Source organism: Triticum aestivum, chromosome 7B, assembly GCF_018294505.1.
Source record: "Triticum aestivum cultivar Chinese Spring chromosome 7B, IWGSC CS RefSeq v2.1, whole genome shotgun sequence".
Lineage (NCBI taxonomy): Eukaryota > Viridiplantae > Streptophyta > Magnoliopsida > Poales > Poaceae > Triticum > Triticum aestivum.
In genome coordinates, this window is record NC_057813.1 from 450,974,675 (window position 1) to 451,001,758 (window position 27,084).

The 27,084-nt window shown below is 43.4% G+C and overlaps 1 protein-coding gene across 3 annotated transcripts in view; it reads left to right on the forward strand.

Moving 5' to 3' along the window:
- Positions 1-363: 363 nt before the first annotated feature.
- The window catches only part of LOC123156705 (protein SWEETIE), a 42,061-nt gene continuing 15,340 nt past the window's right edge, over positions 364-27,084 (forward strand). For 2 of the 3 annotated variants that reach the window (XM_044574863.1, XM_044574865.1), the window contains exons 1-29: positions 364-640; positions 1,157-1,364; positions 3,033-3,139; positions 3,524-3,760; positions 3,867-3,956; positions 4,023-4,110; positions 4,768-4,832; positions 9,080-9,184; positions 9,632-9,721; positions 9,818-9,898; positions 10,278-10,346; positions 11,182-11,307; positions 11,985-12,091; positions 12,952-13,084; positions 13,173-13,279; positions 13,880-13,996; positions 14,080-14,247; positions 20,206-20,292; positions 20,394-20,487; positions 21,195-21,263; positions 21,364-21,486; positions 21,572-21,643; positions 21,728-21,832; positions 22,060-22,148; positions 23,693-23,849; positions 25,036-25,185; positions 25,652-25,701; positions 25,807-25,906; positions 26,043-26,099. In XM_044574863.1, coding sequence (XP_044430798.1) covers positions 470-640; positions 1,157-1,364; positions 3,033-3,139; positions 3,524-3,760; positions 3,867-3,956; positions 4,023-4,110; positions 4,768-4,832; positions 9,080-9,184; positions 9,632-9,721; positions 9,818-9,898; positions 10,278-10,346; positions 11,182-11,307; positions 11,985-12,091; positions 12,952-13,084; positions 13,173-13,279; positions 13,880-13,996; positions 14,080-14,247; positions 20,206-20,292; positions 20,394-20,487; positions 21,195-21,263; positions 21,364-21,486; positions 21,572-21,643; positions 21,728-21,832; positions 22,060-22,148; positions 23,693-23,849; positions 25,036-25,185; positions 25,652-25,701; positions 25,807-25,906; positions 26,043-26,099 — 3,222 coding nt within the window. In that variant the 5' untranslated portion in view covers positions 364-469. The remainder of the gene's footprint in view (positions 641-1,156; positions 1,365-3,032; positions 3,140-3,523; positions 3,761-3,866; positions 3,957-4,022; positions 4,111-4,767; positions 4,833-9,079; positions 9,185-9,631; positions 9,722-9,817; positions 9,899-10,277; positions 10,347-11,181; positions 11,308-11,984; positions 12,092-12,951; positions 13,085-13,172; positions 13,280-13,879; positions 13,997-14,079; positions 14,248-20,205; positions 20,293-20,393; positions 20,488-21,194; positions 21,264-21,363; positions 21,487-21,571; positions 21,644-21,727; positions 21,833-22,059; positions 22,149-23,692; positions 23,850-25,035; positions 25,186-25,651; positions 25,702-25,806; positions 25,907-26,042; positions 26,100-27,084) is intronic. The other variant, XM_044574864.1, reaches the window with a different exon arrangement.

Sequence of the window (27,084 nt, forward strand, 5' to 3'; positions counted from 1 at the left end):
AGTCCCCCTAACCTGTGATTTCATTTTATAATTCGATGCCAAAATTATCCATGAAGCAAGACAAACTGGACCATCAATGTAAGAATTTTTCAAGGATATATACGTTTGCCAGTCTATTACACCGTCGTTTAGATCATCTTATCGCCTCGACGAGATAGACATAACATATAACGCACTAGGAGCATGATTGGTTGGTTGGCAAAAATCGAGCTAGCAACGTTTTGTAGTCAACTCAAACCAGTGTCCTAATAAAATTAAGAAAGTCATTTTTTTTCCAATTTCTTATAAGCTGCCAAAATTAAAGAAGCTTTGGAGTTGCAAATGTTGGCTAAGCTAATTTTTTGACTACCAACCAAGCACCCCACCGCGCGGCACGTCTACTCTAGATCTCCATCCCAGTGGTACCGGAAAAAGGCCATCGGCCCAAACACCCGCACGCCCTCCCGCTCCCTCCTCCCCCACCTTTCGCATGGCGAAGCGCGGCGTCGCCGGCGGCGAGCCAATTCCGCTGTCGCGGTTCGGCGCTCTGGTGGCGCAGTTGGAGTCCGTGGTGGCGTCGGCCAGGCAGAAGCCCCCCGACGCGCTCCTCTGCTTCGACCTCCTCTCCGAGCTCTCCTCCGCCCTCGACGAGGCCCCCAAGGTCGCGCCCCAACCCTCCTCTCCCATTGCCCTAGATCTCACCTTCCAGATCCCTGCTGCTATAGCAATGCCTACGCGTATGCTACTGCCGCACGAGCTCCCTCGATCGGTGTTGCTGTGCCGTGATCTGCTTGAATTGGCTCGCTATGGGGAGTAATTTCGGTAGTTCACTGCTAGAGTTCGGTGTCCTTGGCTCCTTGCAAAGCTCTACTCTGTTCTAGTTGCTGGGTCGGAGGATCCTAGTGTGGGGTCATATGGTTGCTTTTAGCTGCGTCTGAGGGGGCAGAAGAAGTAAATAAATGCTTCATGATTGACACGCATTTGAACTGAAAATTGCTCACAATTTTGCATCCCTTCCTGCTTGCACGTGTCAAACTTGCGATGTATGAGCCACCATGAGGAAGTTCGCTCTTTGATTATGTTAACGCACAAAGTGTAATATGCAGCTTCAGGCGATGAATGGGGGATTTCCTTGGTACCTCTGATTTTGAATTGTGTGTTTGATGTTGTTATTCAGGACACCATACAACTTTGGCAAAGGAAATGCGAGGATGCTCTCCAGTCCTTGCTTGTCTTTGGTGCTTGCCGCCCTGTTCGACGGTTGGCGTCATCAGCAATGGGGCGGATAATTCAGAAAGGTGATGCAATATCAGTATACTCAAGGGCAAGCACCTTGCAGGGGTGGTTGGTAGATGTGAAAAGAGCGGATCCCATGGCATGTGCAGGTTAGGAATCATAATTCATGCTGTATAAATTTCTTAACTTATTTCGAATGTGTTGGCAGTTGTAATTTATCTATCGAAAAATCCGTTTACTTATAGACTTGTAGCCAGCGGGTGAACATAAATGCCCACAATTATCAAAAAAAGAGAAATCATGGAAATACTCTCATTAGCTGAATGAAAAGAACGATCTACGCTGTTTACTTGTCGAGACCCAATAGCACTGTTCTCATTATGGCCTACTTGCAGGGCACACACGCTGATAACATTGAGAACCAAGTCCCCTGAGAGCCTGGCTTAATAGGAATGATAGACTACTCATATCAACAAGGAATTCCTTCTTTTCCGGGAGCCAATTCGAAAAGAACTCCAAAGTTAAGCGTGCTTGGCTTGGAGCGATTTGAGGATGGGTCACCAACCGGAAAGCTGATCTCGGGTGCGCACGAGTGAGGACAAAAGTGCGCAGGAAAGACTAGTGTTGGTCCGTGGGGCCAGTCTAGATCCTGCCAGCCGTAACGGCTATGAACCGGTGGATGTGGCCGGGGCGTTACAAGTCCCCAACTAACAGTTTGACCAGGATAATTGGTCCCCTCACCTCTCGATGTCTACCTCTCCATACTTGAGGCCCTTGTTGATCAAGATGCTTGCTCCACTTTTTACTTGCAGTTGTCCCCGTGTACCACATCTTGAAGCCGGTATCCTCCACCTCCTTCGCCTTATGCCCCCTTCATTTGGTTTCTTGGACGCAAAGGATCAACACCTCTCCTCACCGCTGTGTCAACTAGCTTCCCTTAACTTACCTGTCAAGGACCCATGTTCCAGCTACCTAAGCGGATCCTACTAGGCTCGGCTAGCTTCCTTAGCACTCGTCGAGTCAAATGCGAGGACCCTCGCTCATTTTTCACTACACCCGGGCGTATATGTAGCGCGCCACTAAGGATGCAACGACCTGATCCTTGCTCACTTGTCACCGTATCCAGATCAGTATATGGCGCACCACCAAGGGGGTGATGGCCCGGCCCTTGCCCATTTGACACTACACCCGGGTTCCCATATGGCGCATTGCTAAGAGGGTTACACCCTAATGACGTTCTTCTGGGTTTCATCTCCATAAGAATGGCTGGGTTTTGCCGTTGGCTCGCCAAGTCTATCACAACCCTCCTCCTTTACCCGGGCTTGGGACTGGCTATGTTCAGACAACATAAGCGAAGCTTATGATTATTATTATGAGTGGCTTAGATTATGGACCCTGATAAGTGCCACACGTGTGGCACGATGCAATTCCGCCATGACGTTTTTTGATGACAAGCTTATTTACAAGAGGATGCAACTTTAGTTGTGAAGCATGGCGACTTTCTGTTTGGATGGCAAGTTTCAATTTTTTTTGAGTTTTTTTTTCGGATGACAACTTCAGTGTAAAAACGTCAGGGAGGTGTTACTTCGTGCCACAGTGTGGCACTTATCATTTGGGTAGATTATTTGGTTATGATTATGTGCCTGCAAAAAAATAATAGTATGATGTAGTAATGCATTTTTCTGGTGTGCATTGTGCAATGGTCTGGATTAGATGGCCCCTGCTATTTCTCATAGAAGTCATGCTATAATGATATGGTCTGCTTATGGATTGTGATTGTGTTTCTAATGATGTAAAACCAAATAATTTCCTAACAGGTGCAGCACAATGCCTAGGAGAAATTTACCGCTTATTCGGGCGCAAGATTACCGCAGGATTGATTGAGACATCAAACATCGTAGCAAAACTGATGAAATATCATGAGGTCTGTGCTTCTCCCTTCAGTTTCCTTATTATTCTTTCTGTTCTCATTCCAGTGCCTTCTACAGAATATTATCTGACTGTTATTTGGTATTCATATCATCTTTTTATTTCTCTTGCAATACAACATCTATGTTAAAATATGTGGAGTACTTGCTTTTGTTTGTCTAAAAACAATGATTCCTACAAGATCGGGGACCTGCTGTAAATCTGAATATGTTCACTTTTGGGCCTTTTTGTTCCTTCTTTTTTCTCGTTTCCAAGGACCCACAATTTTCTTAATAGTGTTGATGCAGATCTCCAGCTCCGTTTCTGGTGTTCCTTTTGCTCCTGGTTCATTTTCTAGTTTCTACCAGTAAAAGCAATTTTTTCTTACTTGAATCTTCAGGACTTTGTAAGGCAAGATGCACTCCTCTTGCTTGAGAATGCATTGGAAGGCTCTGGTGGTGGTGGTAGTGGTGCAGCTTACTTGGAGGCTTTCCGCATAATCATGCGAGGAGGCATAAGTGACAAATCATATATTGTTAGAGTAGCAGCAGCGCGATGCTTGAACGCCTTTGCTAATATAGGTGGGCCTGGGTTGGGGATGGCTGAACTTGATACTTCAATGTCTTGTTGTGTTAAGGTATCATTTACTCATTTTATTTAGTCCTCATGTTTACTGCAAGTTAAAAACCAGTGGTTGAAGTTATTTTAGCTGAATTTATTCTTTGCTTGATGGCATTTTATAGGGCTTGGAAGATAATGTGTCAGCAGTTAGAGATTCATTTGCAGAAGCACTTGGTGCCATACTTGCTCTTGCAGTGAACCCAGATGCACAGGTATATAACTTCATATGTTCTTAACTTTTTTCCTGTCAGTTTCTGTATATGACTTTTAGTTGACAGGTAACTAAAGGAGGAAAAAAGCAAAATGTTTCTACAAAGAAATTTGATGATGGTATACAGAAGCATTTAATTTTGCCATTTGTTAAAGGTAAATAATGGTGTCCTTTTCTAAGTGTGATGAAAGCTATTTAAAGACATGACTGTGTATGTATGTTGTTGTAACACTGTTCTGAATACAGTTTTTTCATTCCAGTCTTGCATATTTGCTGTCTTTATTTAAAAAGGAACTAATATGAAAGCATTATGAAAAAGAGGCATGTGAAAGTGAAACAATGCTTTGCCAGTATGAATTCAGTGTGAACCACAATTGCTAAACTTGTTGCCGAACTCACCCTAAACTGAAAATGGGCATTGATCCTAGTATGTGCTTATTGCTAGTAGCACGCTCAAGGCTGTCTAGAATTAGCATTCTCAATATTTGAATAGGGCACATGGTCAATCCCTAGGTAGCTCCATGGTGGGATGTGTATCCAAGTGTCTTCCTCCTAGGAATGTATCACCGGGGTTCCTTCCCTCTTGGTCCTCTTTTTATATTGATATGATATTGCAATGTGTGCAATGCTTTCTTTTTCTTATTTTCTGTAATTATTTAAATTTATGCTACGGTGCTCTTTTTATCAATTATACCACCAATGTAAGCACGCCGCTGCTTGTGCGTATGGCACAGATAGCTATCATGTGTGACTTAGTCGACAATTCATGCTTATGTGCATTCACTGAAATGTTCCCTGTTTTCCTATTGCAGCAAATGGAGCCAATGCAAAGAAACTCCGAGTTGGTTTGTCTCTATCGTGGGTGTTCTTTTTGCAGGTAAATTTTTATTCAAAATGGAATAAAGGTTTTGTAGGAAGTAAACACAAAGACGTGAAAGAAAAATCACGGAATTAGAATAGTGCAATACTAAGGTGACTAAATTTATGCAAGGAGACTACAAGGATGAGCTATTAAGCGTAACTGACCATAAAGTAAGTAAAGACACTACGAAAACATCTGAGTTAGAGTGCCAAGGTCAAATATGTACAAAGATAAGAGAAATTTAATGCTGAAGTGGGCTCAAACATTTTGTAATCTGACTACGCCCCATCTTCTCACCCATTGTGCATATCCCATCTTCTAAAAATTTGTAAAATGGCGCAGTAGGGGCCTTCCCTACTGTTTTCGCTCAAAAACAACGACACAACAACAAAGCCTTTAGTTCCAAACAAGTTGGGGTAGGCTAGAGGTGAAACCCATAAGATCTCGCGACCAACTAATGGTTATGGCACATGGATAGCAAGCTTCCACGCACCCTTGTCCATGGCTAGTTCTTTGGTGATACCCCAATCCTTCAGATCTCCCTTTACGGACACTCCTCCCATGTCAAATTCGGTCTACCCCGACCTCTTTTGACATTATCCGCACACTTTAGCCGTCCGCTATGCACTGGAGCTTCTGGAGGCCTGTGCTGAATATGCCCAAACCATCTCAGACGATGTTGGACAAGCTTCTCTTCAATTGGTGCTACCCCGACTCTATCTCGTATATCATCATTCCGGACTCGATCCTTCCTTGTGTGGCCACACATCCATCTCAACATGCGCATCTCCGCCACACCTAATTGTTGAACATGTCGTCTTTTAGTCGGCCAACACTCAACGCCATACAACATTGCTGGTCGAACCGCTGTCCTATAGAACTTACCTTTTAGCTTTTGTGGCACTCTCTTGTCACAGAGAATGCTAGAAGCTTGGCGCTACTTCATTCATCCGACATTGATTTGATGGTTCACATCTTCATCAATACCCCCATCCTTCTGCAGCATTGACCCCAAATATCGAAAGGTGTCCTTTTGAGGCACCACCTGCCCATCAAGGCTAACCTCCTCAACCTAGTAGTACTGAAACCGCAACTCGTGTACTCGGTTTTAGTTCCACTGAGCCTAAAACCTTTCGATTCCAAGGTTTGTCTCCATAACTCTAACTTCCTATTGACCCCGTCCGACTATCGTCAACTAGCACCACATCATCCGCAAAGAGCATACACCATTGGATATCGCCTTGTATATCCCTTGTGATCTCATCCATCACCAAAGCAAAAAGATAAGGGCTCAAAGCTGACCGCTGATGCAGCCCTATCTTAATCGGGAAGTCATCTGTGTCGACATCACTTGTTTGAACACTTGTCACAACATTATCGTACATGACCTTGATGAGGGTAATGTACTTCCCTTTTTGCGGTTGATGGTAATGTACTTTGCTGGGACTTTGTGTTTCTCCAAGGCCCACCACATGACATTCCGCGGTATCTTATCATAGGCCTTCTCCAAGTCAATGAACACCATATGCAGGTCCTTTTGCTTCTTGTATCTCTCCATAAGTTGTCGTACCAAGAAAATGGCTTCCATAGTCGACCTCCCAGGCATGAAACCAAACTGATTTTTGGTCACACTTGTCATTCTTCTTAACCGGTGCTCAATGACTCTTCCATAGCTTCATTGTATGGCTCATCAGCTTAATTCCACGGTAATTAGTACAACTCTGAGCATCCCTCTTGTTCTTGAAAATTGGTACTAATATACTCCGTCTCCATTCTTCTGGCATCTTGTTTGCCTGAAAAATGAGGTTGAAAAGCTTGGTTAGCCATACTATTGCTATGTCCCCGAGGCCTTTCCACACCTCAATGGGGATACAATCAGGGCCCGTCGCCTTGCCTCCTTTCACCCTTTCTAAAGCCTTCTTGACCTCAGACTCCTGGATTCGCCGCACAAAACGCCTGCTGGTATCATCAAAGGAACAATCCAGTTCAATGGTAGAACTCTCATTCTCTCCATTGAATAGCTTGTCGAAGTACTCCTGCCATCTATGCTTAATGTCCTCGTCCTTCACCAGGAGTTGGTCTGCTCCATCCTTGATGCATTTGACTTGGCCAACATCCCTCGTCTTCCTCTCCCGAATCTTGGCCATCTTATAGATGTCCCTCTCGCCTTCCTTCGTGCCTAACCGTTGGTAGAGGTCCTCATATGCCCGACCCCTTGCTTCACTGACAGCTCGCTTTGCGGCCGTCTTCGCCATCTTGTACTTCTCTATGTTGTCTGCACTCCTATCCAAGTATAGGCATCTGAAAAAATCTTTCTTCTCCTTAATCTCCTTCTGAACATCATCATTCCACCACCAGGTATCCTTAGCTTCGCTTCTCCTTCCCCTGGACACTCCAAACTCCTCCGAGGCCACCTTACGAATGCAAGTCGCCATCTTCATCCACACATTGTCCGCATCCCCTCCTTCCTTCCAAGGACCCTCCTTAATGACCCTCTCCTTGAACGCATGAGCTGCCTCCCCCTTGAGCTTCCACCACTTCGTTCTAGCGACTTTGGCACGCTTATCCCGGTGGACACGAATCCGAAAGCGGAAGTCAGCAACCACCAACTTATGCTGAGGGACAACACTCTCTCCAGGTATCACCTTACAATCTAGGCACGCACGCCTATCTTCTCTTCTCGAGAGGATGAAATCAATCTGGCTAGTGTCGACCACTACTAAAAGTCACTAGATGTGACTCTCTCTTTTTAAAGGGGGTGTTAGCTACGATCATGTCGTAGGCTAGAGCAAAGCTTAAGACATCTTCTCCTTCTTGATTCCTGATGCCATAGCCAAAGCCCCCATGCACCCCTTCAAAACATGTGTTAGATGTACCCACATGGCCATTGATGTCTCCTCTTATGAAGAGCTTCTCGCCAATCGGTACACTCCTAACCATGTCCTCTAGGCCTTCCCAGAACTCCCTCTTGGTGTTCTCATTGAGGCCTACTTGTGGGGCATACGCGCTGATAACATCGAGGACTAAGTCCCCAAATACCAGCCCGACCAAGATAATCCGGTCCCTACGTCTCTTGACGTCTACCACTCCATACTTGAGGCTCTTGTTGATCAAGATGCCTACACCATTTCTGTTTGCAGCCGTCCCCGTGTACTACAACTTGAAGCAGGTATCCTCCACCTCCTCCACCTCCTTCGCCTTCTGTCCCCTCCATTTGGTTTCTTGGACGCAAAGGATATCAACACCTCTCCTCACCGCTGCATCAACTAGCTCCCGAAGCTTCCCTGTCAGAGACCCTACGTTCCAGCTACCTAAGCGTATCGTCCTAGGCTTGACTAGCTTCCTTACCCTTCACACTCATCGAGTCAAATGCGAAGACCCTTGCTCATTTTCCACTACATCCAGACGCCGATGTAGCGCGCCACTAAGGATGCGACGACCCGATCCTCGCTCACTTGCCGTTTGCCACCATATCCAGATCAAGATACGGCGCGCCACCGCCCGCGCGGGGGGGGGGGGGGGGGTGTGACGGCCCGGCCCTTGCCCATTTGAGACCACACCCGGGTTCCGATGTGGCGCGTCGCTGAGAGGGTTACGCCCCAACGAAAATCTTTTGGGTTTCATCTCATAAGAGTGGCTGAGTTTTTATGTTGGCTCGCCAAGCCTATCACAAGCCTCCTCCTTTACCCGGGCCTGGGACCGGCTATGCTGAGACAACATAGGAGGAGCTACTGTTTTCGCTCAAAAAATAAAGAAAATAAAAATAAAATCATTCTTTGAATTATTCTATGTATACAGTGTACCAAACTGATTATCATGAACACCTAAAAAGGTCGTTGAGTAGTAAGTACCCTTTCAAAGGGTTGTTGCCGTTCACTTCCATCCTAAGGGATGCATCATTAGGCATCTCAACTTCATTATATTTATCTTTCAATTGTTAGCTTGTCGCTGTAGTTAATTAGCAACCAACCTAGCTCAGTGGGTGGATGAGCGGATCTACAACCCCATCAATGGGATTTAAGTCCACTTTTACTTGAACATCGGTGCTTTTCTTCTAGCCAGCAAAAAAACAAACAAACATACCTACTTCCTACTAGTTATTTTCACTTGGCTCCCTCACAAAAAGTTGTCTTCCTATTTGAACTAGAAAGATTCTACGCCTCAATTGTACTAAATTTACCATAGTTCACAAGTAGCCTGATTGCATTTTGTAGCACATTGATATTTCATTTCTCTCTCTTAACAAAAGTTTTCTGGTGCAGATGATCCATATGAAGTACGGTACCCTGGACAGTGAACTTCAAAACTATGCTGTACAAGTGATGGAAATTCTCCAAGGGAATGGTTCTCCTGATCCACACGCATTGGTAGCTCCCGTTGTCAATTTTGGTTTGAAGTTTGAACTTGTATATCCATATTTTTTTTCAACCATGAATTATTATGTTTAAAAATGGGCTGTATTGTCAGCAAATATTTCCTTCACAAGAGAGACTGCTTTTTCCACATGTGGTTTATCAATTTATTAGAATTTATTTTGAGGACGGATTGATGCAGCTGGATGAGTTACCTAGAAATATGAATGTCCACATGGAATTAGTTCACCTATAGATGACAGAAATGTGACACAAGAAGTGGAACATGCGCTTTGTAAGAGCCCAGCAGTTTGATGCTTGTTTCCAATTAGTCTAAACTAGTATGTATTTGTAATTTTGTTTGTTAAGAAAACAGGATATCAAATACTGGCAAGAAAATGTTATTCCACTTCAGTTGCTTTAGTTTAAAGGTTCTTATTGCTTTTATATCTAAATGCCCAGGCATGTGTGCTATATGTCCTCCGAGTTGGTTTTGCTGACCAGATGACCGAGCCAACGCAGGGTGAATTTTTGGTATTTCTGGGGAAAAAGGTTCGATAGCTTCAACCTGGTTCTAAAAAACAGTATAAAAAGCGCGAGTTAATTTCCTTACATCCTTTGAATTTCTGTATGTATTGTTGAGTGCAGTTGGAGTCTTCAAATTATTCTGCTCCGACGAGAGTGGCAACATTACGCATTCTATCTTACCTCTTGAGAAGCTTGGGCGAGGTATTTGCACTCGAAGGGATGATGTATTATCAATGTTTTTTCCCTGTTTAATTTGCAGCCTCGATTGTTATAACTCAACCAAGTAGCATACTTGATGCATTTCCAGCTACTCTGAGTTACGTGTATGATTTTATATTCTCTTTGGCGAAAGTGTTATTCTTATTTGCTATCTGTTTATGGGCAATTGCTCAGTACCATCACACAGAGATCGAGAAGTTGGATAAGTACTATCCAATGTGTTACTCACATGTGGCTCTGAGCCTCATATATCATTCCCACTAGCAATGATTATACCTCTTTGCCATAGTACTCAGCTAATTTTCTGTTTTTGGATCAATGCTATGCGTACATGAGTAACATCCCATGCTCCATCACACAGGTTCCATCTGAATTCAAGGATATTCTTGATAATACAGTTGTTGCAGCATTATCTCATTCTTCAGCAAATGTATGTTGCAAAATAGGTTTCCTGAATTTTCATTTTGTGTACTCTTAAATTCATAAGTACATGAACATTTTGTTTTTCACATCATCTCTGTTGTACATATCTGCTATGCAATTCTACGATTAAACACATGTAGCTTACTGAATCCTCATGTATGATAGATGTATACTACAAAATTATTTTATTTCAGCTTTCAGAGATATATATTACTAGATGACTAGATAACCATGTAGTCACAGATCCACTTGCTTGTGCCATTGCTATATTACATGTCATGTTACTCCGTCTTGAGAACATTTTCTTCGTTGTTCAACTGCTTGTTTTTTCTCAACATCAATGACATCAATGAAATAGTAAACCACTGATGTTCAGTAAACTACACATATACTTTACTTACTTTTCTGGTGCCAATATTCATTTTTCTGATTGCATATCATATTTCATCAATCTGTTTCCTGCAAATGACCAACATAGCTTATCACACACTTGCCTGCTTGTCAATACAAAATTTGCATGCAGTGTCTGAACTTCACATTCAGTGTATCATTGATCTTGCTGCCTACTGTATTACTGAGTACCGAGGAAAACTGAATATTACTGTGATCTTCCATTATATTCTACAAGGTTCCCTTTAATATGAGTAAATTGAAAGCTGAATATAGTGGCAGTCATTTTGGCATGTCCTGCTGTTGCTGCACCTTGTACAGTTGTTTCTTCTAAAAATGAAACTCAAGCCATGCTTAAATTTTCTGTTACTATCAATCAATGCTACAGATGTTCATTTGTATGTTATCTTAAGTGGTTGATCAACCCTAATATCTTTGTTGACATTGTATAGGTTCGTGTCGAGGCAGCTTTAACATTGCGTGCTTTAGCGGAAGTTGATCCGACATGTGTTGGCGGTTTAGTCTCATATGGTATTACAACATTACATGCTCTCAGGGAGACTTTATCATTTGACAAGGTATAGTGAAGCTTGTCTGTTGCATTTCATACACTTATTATACCTAGGGATAAGCGGTTGTTCCGGATGTTCACAGTGCACAGCTAGACATGCTACTTTAATATTTAGTACTCCCTCTGTAAACTAATATAAGAGCGTTTAGATTACTAAAATAGTGATCTAAACGCTCTTATATTAGTTTACGGAGGGAGTATGTACTTAAATAGTTACTCTTTAAAGCGCAGAGTCAACCGATGTCGCTGCTTCTAATTGTAATTGAACCTCTCATGTTACAATCTTGAGAATTGATCTGTGTTGCAGCTTCATAATTACTTTCTGCTGTCTCACAAAGAGGAAACAGTGGTTAAAAAATATGCATCATGCATACAGCATGATAAATACATGTAAGACTAGAGCATGGTACTTGCAGCACTGACAGAGTCTTTGCACACTTGTTTTTACTCACCTCACTCATTAATCAGTACAAAGGTTTGCCGATCTAGTCCGGACTTTCCTATAGGATGAGTTGGCACTAGTCTCTAACATATTATGTTGTGTTTGTAGTTTAATATGTTCATCAGCGACTATTGGTTTATCTTTTCATTAGTTATTGCTACTTTATACTGTATTTGGCATCATATATGCATGATACAGTTTTACTGCCTTGACATTTACCCTCTTGATAAATTTATTTAAAGCAGGGTAAAAATCTGAACCATGAGCTTGATTCGCTACATGGACAGGCTACTGTATTAGCTACTCTCGTTGCGATCTCGCCAAAGTTACTTCTTGGTTACCCTGCAAGGTTCATTTCATTATACTTCGCGATATTTTTCTTGGTTTTGAATGGGAAATGGCATTCATAAGTTCTCATATGGCAGTAGTTTGTGGGGCTGCTTGCATTCTTTCACTACTACATATTCATAGTATTTTCTAGCTTTAGAAATTTGCCTAAGGTTTGTTGCATCAGTTTGCTGCTGTATTCCTAGGTTTGTTTGGTAACGATGTAGCCTTGGGCCAAGTTTTAGATTGGATCTTTGGCAGTGTGATCTGGTTGGGCTACGTTCAATATTGGGTTGAACCAATATTTTTTACAGTGTGTTGCGTGCTCTCATATATCTCTGAGTACCATTAGCACCCCGTGAAACTGTACTAGGTCATTGTTGTTGTCAGGTTGTTCACCTGTTGACTGTATCCAAGTCCCTTCTGGCATAATAACACAAATAATTTCATGAATTAACTAGCGCCTAGCATTACGTTTCTGTAGTTGATACAGAACCTACCTTGTTATTCATGTGAACAAAGCAGAAGCAGTGGATAAAGAAATGCTCTAACATTCTGGAATCTGAACCATATATTTGGCATGAAAAGGCTATAAATGCTCTAATATTCTGAAATCTGAACCATATATTTGGCATGAAAAGGGTATGATACTAGGTTGTGCCAACTTTGTTTTGGATCTATTGTAGCAGGTTCATAACTTTGATAAGCATTCTTAACAGTGCCAACATGTATTAAAATCACAATGTTAGAATGGATAACTCTCATTTATTATTTCTGTTAGTGGAAATTATGCCCAAAGAATAAGCGCTCTTTGTTTTTCCAATGTTTTGACCCTCACATATTATAAATTTATCTTACTTTTCCTATTCAATAAACGTGCAGGCTGCCCAATTCCGTACTTGAGTTGTCCAAAAAGATGCTGAATGGCTTCAGCCGAAACCCAGTGGCTGCTATAGCAGAGCGTGAAGCTGGCTGGTTGTTATTAGCTTCTCTTTTAGCATCCATGCCAAAAGAGGTATTGCAGATACTGTCTATGTGTCTCATGTATATATATTGCTATAAAGCTTACATATCGATGGCTCTTTTCTGTGGTATGTATGCAGGAGCTGGAAGATCAAGTGTTTGATGTTCTTTTGCTATGGGCTAGTCCTTTTACTGGAAATCCTGAGTCGTACCTTAGTCATATACAGGACTGGGCATCAGAACTGCGGTTCGTTTCAGCAACTACACATGTATTGCATGTTTCTAGTTCATAGATAGTTTCATAATAGCTTCAAAAACATTTTTGCGATACCGTTCATTGTCATCCTGGATGTCTTGTCTTCCATACCTGCAAGCTTTGCAACCTTGATACTTCTATTTCTTCCATGATTCTTTGTTTGATACCAAGTTGTGAGTTGTGACATGCATGGTTGGGCATGGGTCTGAAGACTGAAAGTAGAGCAATCGACTGTAGGGGATCACCCTCATCTAGCCGTTGGCAGCGCTCTTCCCTGAGTTGGTAGATAGGTATTCGGCCTTTTGCAGCCTTGGAGAAGGAGGGGGAAACTAGAACTTCTGGTTATTTTTTGCTTAAGGATCTCAATGATCTGCCTGCCCTTCTATAGGAATAGAAGTCCCTAGCCACATCAAGTAAGATAGGCAACAATGCCATGAAAGGTTCACATCGGTTCCTACCAGATACAAGCAGATAAAACAAGAAAGTAGAGATAAAGAAAAAATTACACCGGACAACTTCTGCAAATCTGTTCATTGCTAAAGTTCTAATTTTTCCAGTTAATTTGCTGATTTGTTTAGCTTTTTGCTGCAGTGTTCTGTCGGTTGCAATCGAGGCTCTTACTGCTTTCATAAGAAGCTTTGTTTCTCCCATCATCGCAACTGCTAATGGTGGAATCTTACTTAACCCTGTCCTGGCCTACCTTGGTGGGTGCGTAAAATTCACTGCTGAATTCCTATTTTAGTCTTTAGTGTGTATTCCGTGAAGGCTAAGTTTCAAGCTACACAATGCAGAGCTTTATCCCTTATATCTTCATTGAGAGCTAAGCAACTGCCAAATCTCAAGTCTGCACTGAATCTCTTCACAACTAGAACACTGATGGCGTATCAGTCCCTTTCCAATCCAGTGGTTTATCAATCAGAGCATGAGCAAATGCTTCAGCTGTGTTCAAGCCCATTCAGGTGGTGTATTTTGAATAGCATGGTTTTATTATATTTATGCTTGGCTTGTCATTATGCATTAAATTGTACTCCCTCTTTAAACTAAAGTAGTGATCTAAAAGATCTTATATTAGTTTACAGAGGGAGTAGAACTTAATAAAAATTAACGAGCACCAACACCTGCTACCAACCTTTGACCATAATACATTCCAACCTCCCTTTTGATTATTTGGAGCGTTACACTGCACGCCCCACAACTTAATTTTGTGTGCTCAATTACCCTAAATTGGTTTGTTTATTTCAGTCCATCTACTTAATTTAATTTAATCGGCTACACAGAATTGTGCAACTGTATTTGAGCACCAAGAATTTTTTAACTAGGATTTTATTAAATTCTACCCAATCATGTATCTTATCTGCACAAGAGAGATTTCGAACGGGTCTGCCAAGCATACTTGAACTGCAATAAACACTCGACGAAAACGTTTCTGGGACTCAGTGCTACAGTACAATTTGCATAACTGTTTATCCTTAGTGCTGCCTGTTAGAACAGGGTTGTGCTGTGTGTGTAGTTATCATATTGTATAGGGGCTTCTTTGCTTATTTCCCTTCATGTATATGTGCTGGCCTGTTGGCCCGATGGAATATAGGCTCACTTCATAACATGGTATAAGAGCTAGGGTTAGGTTCCCCAGCCGCCGCCGCCGCCTCTGGTCGCCGCCGCCGCCGCCGCCGCCGCCGCCGGCCGCCGCTCCTCTCTTCATCGAGCCTCTCCCCTCTTCTTCCTGGTAGCTGCTGCCGCCTGCTGGTCCAGGCCGCCGCCGTTCCAGGCCGCTGCTGCCGCCGTCCTTCCCGGCCGGCGCCGCCGCCTCAACGTGCTGCTGCTGCTCTTCAACGAGCTGCTGCTGCTGCTGCTCCTCTTCTCTGCTGCTGCTGCTCTTCTTCAACGAGCTGCTGCTGCTGCTCTTCTTCAACGAGCTGCTGCTGCTGCTCTTCAAAGTGCGGCTGCTGCTGCTCTTCTCCTCCTGGTCTGCTGCTGCCATCAAGCTGTGCCTCCTGCTGCTGCTGGTCTTCAACGAGCTGCTGTTGCTGCTCTGCTGCAATGGCGCCCTCCACCACCACCGGTGCTGTCCCAGTCCCACGATGTCCTGTTATCTTCAACGGACAGAACTACAGGGACTGGGTGCAGCACATGAAGCTGCACATGAGGGGCCAGCTGGTCTGGGAGCACCTCTCTGGTGCTCTGCCTTGTCCCCTGCTGCCCACTCCTCCAGCTGAGTTGGCCTTCCCTGTTGATGCCGATGAAACCAAGCAACGTGAGATGCTAGATGCTTTTGAAGAGGCCACTGAAGAGTATCAGAATCAACTCCACTTATACAAGCAATGGACAAATGATGATGCTCGAGCCTCTTCTATCTTGGTGAACAGCATGGATGTTGATCTCACCATGGATGTGGTGGCCCTTACCACTGCATATCAGATGTGGGAGCACCTTCGCCATCGCTATGAGTCTACAGGGGATGCCATGTATCTCTCTGTTGTTCGTCAAGAGCAACAACTACAACAGGGAGATGCTACTGTGGATGATTTCTACAAGGAGATGTCGGCGGTGTGGCGCCAATTGGACTCTCTGGGAGCTGATGTTTGTCGCAGATGTCAGTGTTGTGTGCGGCAACAAGCTAAGCTGGAGGTTCGTCGCCTCTACGACTTCCTCACTCGCCTCCGGCCGGAGTTCGAGCAGAGACGTGCTCAGCTATTGGCACGCCATCCTCGGCTCTCTACTCTGGAGGCCCTTGCTGAGGTGCGATCTGAGGAGGTGCGCCTACGGAGCACGGGCTTATTGCCATCCTCTTCAGCAGTCCTGGCTGCCCGCGTTCCACCACCGCTGCCTGGTGTGCCCTCTTCTACACAAGTGGCAGCAACCTCCACTAGTGCTTTCTACAACTACTGCAAGCAGGATGGTCACATGATCACGGAGTGCATCAAGAGGAGGAAACAGGGTCGCCGCGGTGGCCGTCCTCAAAAGGACTCGGGAGGCTCCTCTAATTTTCGTGAGGGCTCCCTTGAGAAGGTTCACCAGGAGATGCTCACCTTGCTGCGCTGCCTTACTGCTTCTGCACCATCCTCAGGTTCTGCTGGTTCTGCTGGTCAGACGTCTGGTCCACCACCGCACTCTTCGTCAGGTACATCTTTGCCCTGGATTCTTGATTCTGGGGCCTCCTTCCACATGACACCACACAGAGATCATCTTTGTGCTGTCAATTCCGTGCCTTCTCCTCTTACAGTTCAGACTGCAGATGGCACTTCTCTTTCTGTTGCCGCAAGAGGGACTCTTTCCACGTCTTCTTTTCATGTCCCTGCCGTTTCTCATGTTCCTAAACTGACTATGCAACTTCTATCTGCTGGTCAACTTACTGACTTGGGTTGTCGTGTTATTCTGGATTCTGACTCTTGTTGTGTTCAGGATCGTCGTACGGGGACTCTGGTTGGGATCGGTCCTCGGCGCCATAACTCTCAGCGCCTTTGGGAGCTCGATTGGCTGCGCCTTCCTTTCGCTGCGTCCTCTAGCCAGTCGGACATCACCACCCCTTTTGCTTCAGCTGCCACCTCCACCACATCCTTCGCTCAGTGGCATCATCGATTGGGTCACATTTGTGGCTCCCGCTTGTCTTCTTTGGTTAGGAGTGGTGTTCTAGGGTCTGTATCTGGTGATAGTTCACTAACTTGTATGGGTTGTAAGCTTGGCAAGCAGATACAACTTCCATATCCCTCTAGTAATTCTGTTTCTCAACGACCTTTTGAACTTGTTCACTCTGATGTACGGGGTCCTGCCCCCTTTGTTTCGAAAGGGGGTCACAAATATTATATAATTTTCATTGATGATTTTTCTCGCCACACTTGGATCTACTTTATGTCATCTCGTAGTCAAGTGCTTCAAATTTACAAGTCGTTTGCTACCATGGTTCGCACTCAGTATGATTCCTCTGTTCGAGTTTTTCGTGCTGATTCGGCTGGCGAGTACTTATCTCGTGCGCTTCGTGGTTTCCTTGCTGAACAGGGTACCCTTCCTCAGTATTCCTGTCCTGGTGCACACGCTCAAAATGGGGTGGCTGAACGCAAACATCGTCACGTCCTTGAGACTGCTCGGGCTCTTCTTTTATCTTCTGCTGTTCCCCCGCACTTTTGGGCTGAGGCTGTCTCTACCGCTGTTTATCTCATTAATATTCAGCCTTCTGTTGCTCTTCAGGGAGGGATACCAGTTGATCATCTAGGTGATGGTCCAGCTGATTATAGTGGTCTACGCCTGTTTGGTTGTGCCTGTTTTGTTCTTCTCCACCCTCATGAACGCACCAAATTGACTGCTCAATCTGTTGAATGTGTTTTCCTTGGCTACAGTTTGGAGCACAAAGGTTACCGTTGCTGGGACCCTATTGCTCGAAGACTGAGAATCTCCAAAGATGTCACTTTTGATGAGTCTCGCTCCTTCTACCCTCGTCATTCTTCTACTGCCACAACCGAGTCGTTAGTCGAGCCTCTCTCTTTTTTGACTCTACCTGATTCTTCACCTTTATCGTCACCTGGTAGGTCCACTCCTAGCCTTTCACCTGTGTCTGCTCATGAGCTTCAGCTTACACAGGACGAGGTTTCTATTCCTGACTCTCCTACTCGGGTTGAGCCATCCACTCTCTCTCCTTTTCCTTTTACCTACTCCCGTCGTGCTCAACACCCTTCTCCCTCTGATGCGCCACCTTCCACTTCCCCTCTCTCTCCGCTTCCTTTTGTCTACTCCCGTCGTGCTCGGCACCCTTCTCCCTCGGATGCGCCCACTTCCACTTCCACTCCTTCCCTGTTGGGTCCCATTCCTTCAGAACCACCTACCCCTCCTGCTCCTCGGTATAATCTGCGTGATCGCCACACTCTCCAGCCTCCTGCGTACTATGTTGCTGCTGCTACCACTCTTGTTGAGCCGTCTACATATCGTGAGGCTGCTGCTCATTCTGAATGGCAGCATGCTATGGCAGAGGAAATTCATGCTCTTGAGCGCACAGGCACTTGGGACCTTGTACCCCTGCCTACAGGCGTTAGACCCATCACTTGCAAATGGGTCTACAAGGTTAAGACACATTCAGATGGTTCTCTCGTGCGCTACAAAGCTCGTCTTGTTGCGCGTGGCTTCCAGCAGGAGTATGGTCGTGACTATGATGAGACTTTTGCTCCTGTTGCTCACATGACCACTGTTCGCACTCTTTTGGCTGTTGCTGCTGTTCGGCAGTGGTCCATCTCTCAATTAGATGTCAAGAATGCCTTCTTGAATGGTGAGCTGCGGGAAGTGGTCTATATGCAGCCGCCTCCTGGCTATACTGTCTCTGATGGCACTGTCTGTCGCCTTCGGCGCGCTCTTTACGGGCTGAAACAAGCTCCTCGTACCTGGTTTGAGCGTTTCTCCGCCGTCATCACAAGGATCGGGTTCTCTGCTAGTGTTCATGATCCTGCTCTGTTTATTCACACTTCTCCTCGCGGTCGCACCCTTTTACTACTCTATGTTGATGACATGATTATCACAGGGGCTGACCACCAATTCATTGATTTTGTGAAGAAACGTCTACATGAGCAATTCTTGATGACTGATTTGGGTTCTCTTCGCTACTTTCTTGGACTTGAGATCATTTCTTCCCCTAAGGGTATTTATCTCTCTCAAGAGAAGTACATCCAAGATCTTCTCACTCGTGCCTGCCTCACTGATCAGCGCACGGTTGACACTCCTATGGAGTTTGGTCTCCATCTTCGTCCTGGTGAGGGTGAACCCCTTGCAGATTCCACGCGCTACCGCCATCTTGTTGGGAGCCTTGTCTATCTAGGCATCACTCGTCCTGACATTTCTTATGCTGTGCACATTCTAAGTCAGTTTGTCTCTGCTCCCACTCAACTAAACTACAGTCACCTTCTTCGTGTTCTTCGTTACCTTCGTGGTACCGTGACTCGTCGCTTATTCTTCCCTTGCTCCAGCTCTCTTCAGCTTCAGGCCTACTGTGATGCTACCTGGGCCAGCGATCCCACTGATCGCCGCTCTCTCTCTGCCTATTGTGTTTTTCTTGGCTCCTCCCTGATTGCCTGGAAGACCAAGAAGCAGAATGCTGTATCTCGCTCCAGTGCTGAGGCTGAGCTGCGAGCTATGGCGTCCGTGACTGCAGAAATTACTTGGCTACGATGGCTTCTTCAGGATTTTGGTGTTTCCACTGCTACACCGACCCCTCTGCTCTCCGACAGCACTGGGGCACTCAGCATTGCCCGTGATCCTGTTAAGCATGAGCTCACCAAGCACATCGGTGTTGATGCCTCCTACACTAGTTCTCAGGTGCAAGACAGAATTGTGGCCCCTCAGTATGTGCCCTCGGAGCTTCAGCTTGCTGATTTTCTGACGAAAGCTCAGACACGGTCCCAACACAGCTTTTTCCTGTCCAAACTCGGTGTCCAAGATCCCCCTTGAGTTTGAGGGGGGGTGTTAGAACAGGGTTGTGCTGTGTGTGTAGTTATCATATTGTATAGGGGCTTCTTTGCTTATTTCCCTTCATGTATATGTGCTGGCCTGTTGGCCCGATGGAATATAGGCTCACTTCATAACACTGCCAACATTTGGACATTATTGTGCTGTATATGAATTTCTTTCTAAAACTCTGAATGATTACACAATATGGCATTATCATGGTCTTAAAAGGCAATTCTGTCTTTTCAATTTATTCTTTTGAGCGCTATTTTCACATATGCTTCACCTGGCTACACGAACTCCCAATATGATAGAAATTTTATAATTACGTTGTAGGTCCTTAGTGTGCTCTAAAACATAGAGACTTAAAGCATGTAAATTCATCTTCAGCATTGACAGCCAATATTCCCTTCTTTTTTCTCATTCTGCATTCCTTTAATACTGTATCACTCGCCTTTTGTTCTATGTATTAACTTTCCGGGTGATGAAACTAGTGACCCTTCCGGATGGGAAGAAAGCTCATGCTTGAAGTTTCTGTTAGACAAGAGAGATGCTTCTTTGGGCCCGTGGATACCTGGAAGGTAGCGTGCCAAGTATGAGTTCTCGTTGTACTGAACTATGGCCAACTACACTGTCTTCTTTTAAAAATATTTATGATAGTTTATTGGTTATTACTTATCAGGGATTCATTTGAGGATGAACTACGAGCTTTTGATGGTGGTGTTGATGGATTTCTACCATGTGTGTGGGATGACGAAATCAGCAACTTTCCTCAGGTAGTTATCTTTTCAATACCTCGGCCCAGCTATCTTTATGCTTATGTTTGCTCAAAACTTGATACTATTGATTTGTTTCACATGCATCCAGACATGGAAACAACACTCTAGGCCAGTTCTAAAATACAATAACTCTAGGCCAGTTCTAAAATACAATATCTGGTTCAGGAAGGAACTAATTTAGTATTAGTCAATAAGAATCCTACATTAAGCTTATACCTAGAAAGCACTATGTACATAAGGATTTTTGAAAATGTTCCCTTTTACAAGAGAAGCAATTGCTAATTAACAAAGCTGCCTGTGCCTGGTAAGCTCTTTTGATGCATGTATTGAGGGTATACTACCATTCTGAAAATCGATACTGTTTCTTCCTTTAACTGCACTTCTTTTATTTAAACAAAATTGTGCGAAGAAGTATAAATAGGAAAATAGCATCCAGTGTGCGGACTGAGTAAGGGTACATGATAGCGAGTGTGTCCTATGAGGCTATGATCACTTATCAGTCACACACTGAAGTTATGTTTGAACTGGGATAATGTTTGCAGTGTTTTTGATCGGTTGTTCACTTACTCATTAGTAACTTCCTTATATATTAATCCAAACTTCAACTAAGCTTATTACTGTTGATACATGTGGATGTCATCGACTTTCTACAGTCAGGTGCACACTCTGAATGGGCTAATATATGTTTGTTTTTCTTATTGAAGCCAGAATCAGTAAGCAAAATGCTGGTTAATCAGATGCTTCTGTGCTATGGTTCTATCTTTGCATGTCAGGTGCACTTAACTTCAGCAATTCATTCATTTTTAACTTGGGAATTCTGCTTTTGTTGATTAATGATTTTCTATTTTTGTTTGTTCATATGCCTATTGACAGGACAATACTGCCAAGATAAGACTCCTGAACAATATTGACCAGTGCCTCAAGGCTGGGAAGAAGTACTCTTGGTATATGTTTCTTGTTTCAAATGCCTGTGTTGCTCTATTGTCAGGGCTAAAGGTACTTCTAATATTTGTTATAAGCTGAGAGCGCTAACAGTCTGATTTGTTTTCTTAATTTTAATATCATCGTGCTCTCTGTTCAGGAGTTACTGACTTTACGTGGCGCTCAATCATTGCCAACTGATATATTTAGTATGATCCAATCTATATTCAAGGTAAAGTATGTGTACAGAATACAGACCAAATTTGCGAAACTACACCCCCCCCCTCCCCCAATTTAACGTGATTACTGGCATCAGGGCATCCTAGGGGAGAGTGAAATTTCTACAGCACAACGGCGGGCAGCATGTGAGGGTCTTGGTTTACTGGCACGCACTGGGAATGATATATTCACCGCAAGAATGGTTTGTCTCTTGAGTGTGGTCATACTTTTGCTCTTAATATTAATATTTGCCTGCTTTGTCAACTTCGAATTTTGTATAAAATTACAATTTTTTTATCAGTTATGCACTTTATTCTTCATACTTTCCACTCTCCAGGCATGATGTAGATGGTTATGCATTTCATTTCTCCCCAGATACATTTTCATTTTCTAGACTCTAGTAATGGAAGTGGTTTTTGAATTTACTAGGCTCGTTCCCTTCTTGGAGAGCTAGCAACACCAGTGGATCTGAGCTATGCAGCATCGGTTGCACTTTCATTGGGATGCATTCATCGAACGTAAGTTCTGCTTATTGTATTTATTCTTCCTCTCCCTATAAAAGACAGTTCAGGCTTTACCTGGCGGAAGCCTTTTTTTTTGTCACCTGGGATATTGCTCACCTTACTTCGATATATTCAGTACTGTGTTAACACAAATATTTCGTCATTTGTGTTGCATAAGTATGAAGGAGCCAAACCTACATCAAGCTTGCATTGCACAGGCTTGTACCCGCAAAGTTTAAATCATCTCGCTTTTGTAATTTGTATTTCTATCAGTTTCTGTACTAGTATAGAGACTGGTGAATGGTGATGACACCTTCCCTCTTTGTCTCCCCAACTCCCAGTTGTATAAAGCAACTAAAACAAAACCAGAGAAAGAGCTAGCAAGAACAAATCCTAGCTATCCCACAAAAAGGAAATCTCATAACTAAATCCTAAATAGCCACCCTGCGATGTGTGTACACAAAATCACACTAGTACACCATGGTGCATGACCTCACCGAGTAGACCGGAGAGTGCTCCCCTTAAGTCTCGGGGATTGGACAAAAAATAAGAGGGAAATTAAGCAATTTAGTAGAGCAATTTTGTGTCTCAACTCCTGAACTACCCTTAATAATAACACTAATCAATGAAATTGCTTAATGTCGTTGCTGGTTACAAAAACTCTGTAGCATGTGCATGCCTCCATTTTAGCAAACTGCAGCAACAACTGGTGGTTCTGTCTGATTTTACCATTATGCAATCCAACAAAAGGTCAACGGCCGTAAAGTTAGGGGGTATGGTGTGGCATAAGGTTGACGACGGCAAACTCGAGGGGATGGCAGGGGCCAAGTACAATGGTGGTAGTGCGGTGCATGTTGGCATGGACCATGGCTGGGAATTCCAGCAGAGCCTTTAATTAAAAAAAAGTGTCTAGGGTTCAAAAAGGAAAAATTGGGCTATGTTGGCATGGACCATGGTTGAGAATTGCAGCAGAGCCTTAAGTTAAAAAAATGTGTCTAGGGTTCAAAAAGGAAAAAGATTGGGCTATGTTGGCATGGACCATGGCTGGGAATTGCAGCAGAGCCTTAAATTAAAAAAATTTGATGTGAAGAAGTATGAGAGCTGCAATTAAAAATTTAGGGCGTGGTTAGAGCTTGTAATATTATTTTCTGCCTCATGTGTAGAAAATGCATTGGACTAGTCGTACATATATGTTATACCAGTTCTACTCCCTCCATTCCATAATGTAGCGTGCCCGCGCTTTTCGAGATTCAACTTTGACCATAATGGTATAATTTTTGCTCCCGCCACAATCGCCCACGTTGGTTAAATTTATGGTCAAAGTTGAATCTCGAAAAGCGCGGGCGCGCTACATTATGGAATGGAGGGAGTAGTATTTAACTGTCTTATGTATGTGAAATTGCTCTTTAGAAGCATGTATCACCTTGTTTATTTATTGGGATTTTGTGGGGAGATGTAGTGGTGTCTATAGGGTAAGTTGTTACCTATGTGGAGTTAATTTGTGTGAGTATGTTTGACACGTGGAGTTCACGGCAGTAATGCTCTTTTTGTTGGTGCAGTGCAGGGGGAATAGCATTATCTACTCTGGTCACTCCAACTGTGAACTCGCTGTCTCATTTGAGTAAGAGTTCTAATTCTAACCTGCAGTTGTGGTCACTCCATGCTCTTCTTTTGACCATCGAAGCTGCTGGCTTGTCTTACGTCTCCCAGGTTCAGGTATTTTTCATCAGTCTTATTTCATAAGTTGTAACACTCTTTTAGAGTAATGAATTGTGTACGAATTCAACCTAGTGAGTTATACACTGGCTGTGCAAAGGTTTTCAGTGACTGTTCTTACACCATCTTAGTTAGTAATTACATTCTCATCAGATTTTCATACGCAGAGAAATCTTGTAATGTGGCAGCCATGCATAGGTTTCAATAGTATTGTTAGTTTCCTTTTGGTTTATGTCATCTTTCATACATGCCATGCAGTTTTTGTAAACTATCTACGCTGTTGTGTTGAAGGGGAGCCTTGGCGCAGTGGTAAAGCTGCTGCCTTGTGACCATGAGGTCATGGGTTCAAGTCCTGGAAACAGCCTCTTACAGAAATGTAGGGAAAGGCTGCGTACTATAGACCCAAAGTGGTCGGACCCTTCCCTGGACCCTGCGCAAGCGGGAGCTACATGCACCAGGTTGCCCTTTTTTTTTATCTACGCTGTTGTGTTGATGGTGTGAGGATTTATACAACACACCAGAACACACCGGTATTAAGTACATTTTTGTTTAACATCTCTTAAATAGGGGTATGAGATGCAGGGATTGTAGTCTTCACCATTTTCTATCTCAAGGGAAACATGTGGAATATTATCCTATTTGAGAGTAACATGTGGATCTACATGTTTAGCATCATAACTGTGCCACTTTGGCAAAGCAATTTCCATTTACTGTCAAACATCCATGGATACTTAATCAGGAGGGATCCTTCCATGCAATTCGCCTTCACACATATTAAACATCTCAGTTTCGTGGAATTAGGGTATCTTTGGTTGGTATACTAGGGGCATGCTTGGTTCAAAGCTAACCTTGCCATATCTAAGCTTAGGTATAGTGTGGTAAAACCACTTTTTTGGCAAATTACCAGGCAATGAAAGTGAAAGCCATGTTGCCAAACCAAAGAAAATCTTGTCCCACCTTTCTCAGTCAGTGGCCGGGCCCATGCTGTAGTAAATGTATCTTGGTACAAGTGCCGCCTCTGACCAAACAGGGTGACGAACTCAGGCAAACTAGGCACCAACCAAGCAGGCCTACTTCTTAATATCACCTTTTCTGCCTTTATTTCGCCCACTAGTTGCACAATAATTGTGTTCTTGTACTGCTGATTGTAAATTTGTAATAGGTGCTTTGATATGTTGTTACACAGGGGACACTTTTCCTTGCTATGGAAATTCTTCTGTTGGAAGAAAATGGTTACGTGGATTTTAGACAGGAAATAGGCCATCTTATCAATGCAATAGTGGCAGTTCTCGGTCCTGAACTTGCTCCGGGTAGCATATTCTTTTCACGCTGCAAGGTTGGACAATTTTTTCTGTATAATTTTCTGGTAACTTTTATTCAAGAAAAAGGAAGATCCGGCCTATTTTTCATTGGATCTTGCTAATAATTAATGTCTTATTAATGAATATACATGTCAGTCTACCCTTTTAGTTTTGTTATTACATACATGTCATTTTACCACTTCAAGGTTCACATGTCATTCTACTGCTTTGGGATGCACATGTCACATATCTTCCATAATGAAAACTTCTGGCTATAGCTATGTCAAGTATAATACAGAGGGTATTGAACTAATGAACAGTGTAAAGTTTATCTTGTTAAGTCTCTCTTGTGCTTGAGTTCTTGTGCATGTTGCTAGAATGACATGTATCTAGTAATGGAGGGACCATTTACTGTCTTTAAGAGACATGATCTTGCAGTTATTTTTCTCCTTTTTTGTTTCTAGAGGAAGTTGTTCACACGACTCATATTGTTAAGTTCAGTCTGTCATTGCAGAGATAAGCTCCTCAAATGAAACGGCTACACTTCTAGAGTACGTAATGATCATAAATAATATCTATTTTCTTTAATAAGTAGGTGATTAGGAGAGGTCAGCTTTGGATGTTGTGCTCAAAGTATTTTCTGTTGTATGTTGCAGATCAGTTAGGTTTGCTCAGCAGCTTGTTCTTTTTGCTCCTCAAGCTGTTCCTGTGCATTCCCACGTTCAAGGTCTTGTCCCAACGCTTTTCTCAAGACAGGTACGTGGTCCTGTGTAGTTGTTTACTTTCTTATTAACATTTCCTTTCTATAAACAGGTAGGTCATGTTGTAGTGCGTATTCATTTACTTCGATATTAGCATTCCCTTCCCTTACTGTGGCCTACTTTTGTAACAGCCAAGCCATAGGTATTTAGCAGTGTCGACATTGCGTCATCTGATTGAAAGAGACCCGGTAAGGAATGCAAGCTGAAACCCTTTATTTTAGTGCTTCAGTCCAAATACCTGACAGTCTCTAGTATCAGTTGCATAAAAAGTTATAATTTTCCGCTTTATGTTGTACTGCCTCCGTCCGGGTTTATTGGGCCTGTAAGCAACACTCATGCGCACAGTTTTACAAGGCCCCTGCAGGGGGAAGCCCTCGATTTTCTCCCGAATTAATCTTGCATGCAGTTTTAAAGCGCGGGACATTTCAAGAAACAGCTAGCGCATGCATCTTAAATTGTCCTGATTGGCCATGCAGCCACGATTATTGCGCGCATGAGCATGCATTCGTGCGCCTTCTAGGAAAATCGCAGGCACAGTTACTGCGATCCCGGCGGCCTAAGTACTGGTTCCAATCAAAGCTATATCTCTGCGTTCGAGGTTGCCTTGGTCTCTAAGTTTTGGTCCAAGGGCCCAATAAACCCGGACGGAGGGAGTACAAGCATGGAAATGAGGATTTATTTTTGATTGCTTGTCACTGTATATTATTTGGCATAAATTCTCATACTGATTTGTCTTATTTTTTGTAAAAGCTACCTGTGCATGCAAATTTTCTTACAAGGGTAACTGTCTAAACTTATTGCTATTTCTGGAAAGTATGCATGTAATCTTTACTACGTAAAGTAAAATCCAGTAGCAGCAAGTGTGTTAGCAATAAGCACTCACTAATTACTGCCAACTCTGCCATTTTGGATGCCATTAACTTTGTATGCAGGAAGATCTGATGTCGTTATATTATTTTGTCATATTTTTCAAATTGATGTTTGATTTGTCACTGATAACATTTTAATATGAGTTTGATGGACAGCTAGTTCATTAATCAATTAAAATTTAGCTCTTTCACTTGAATAAACTTGAATGACCTCTTTGATGCTATAACATATTTTGGCATCTTTATGGTAAGAACACATATGTTTCTTTTTCAGAATTTCCTGTTGTGGAAGAATCCTATGCAA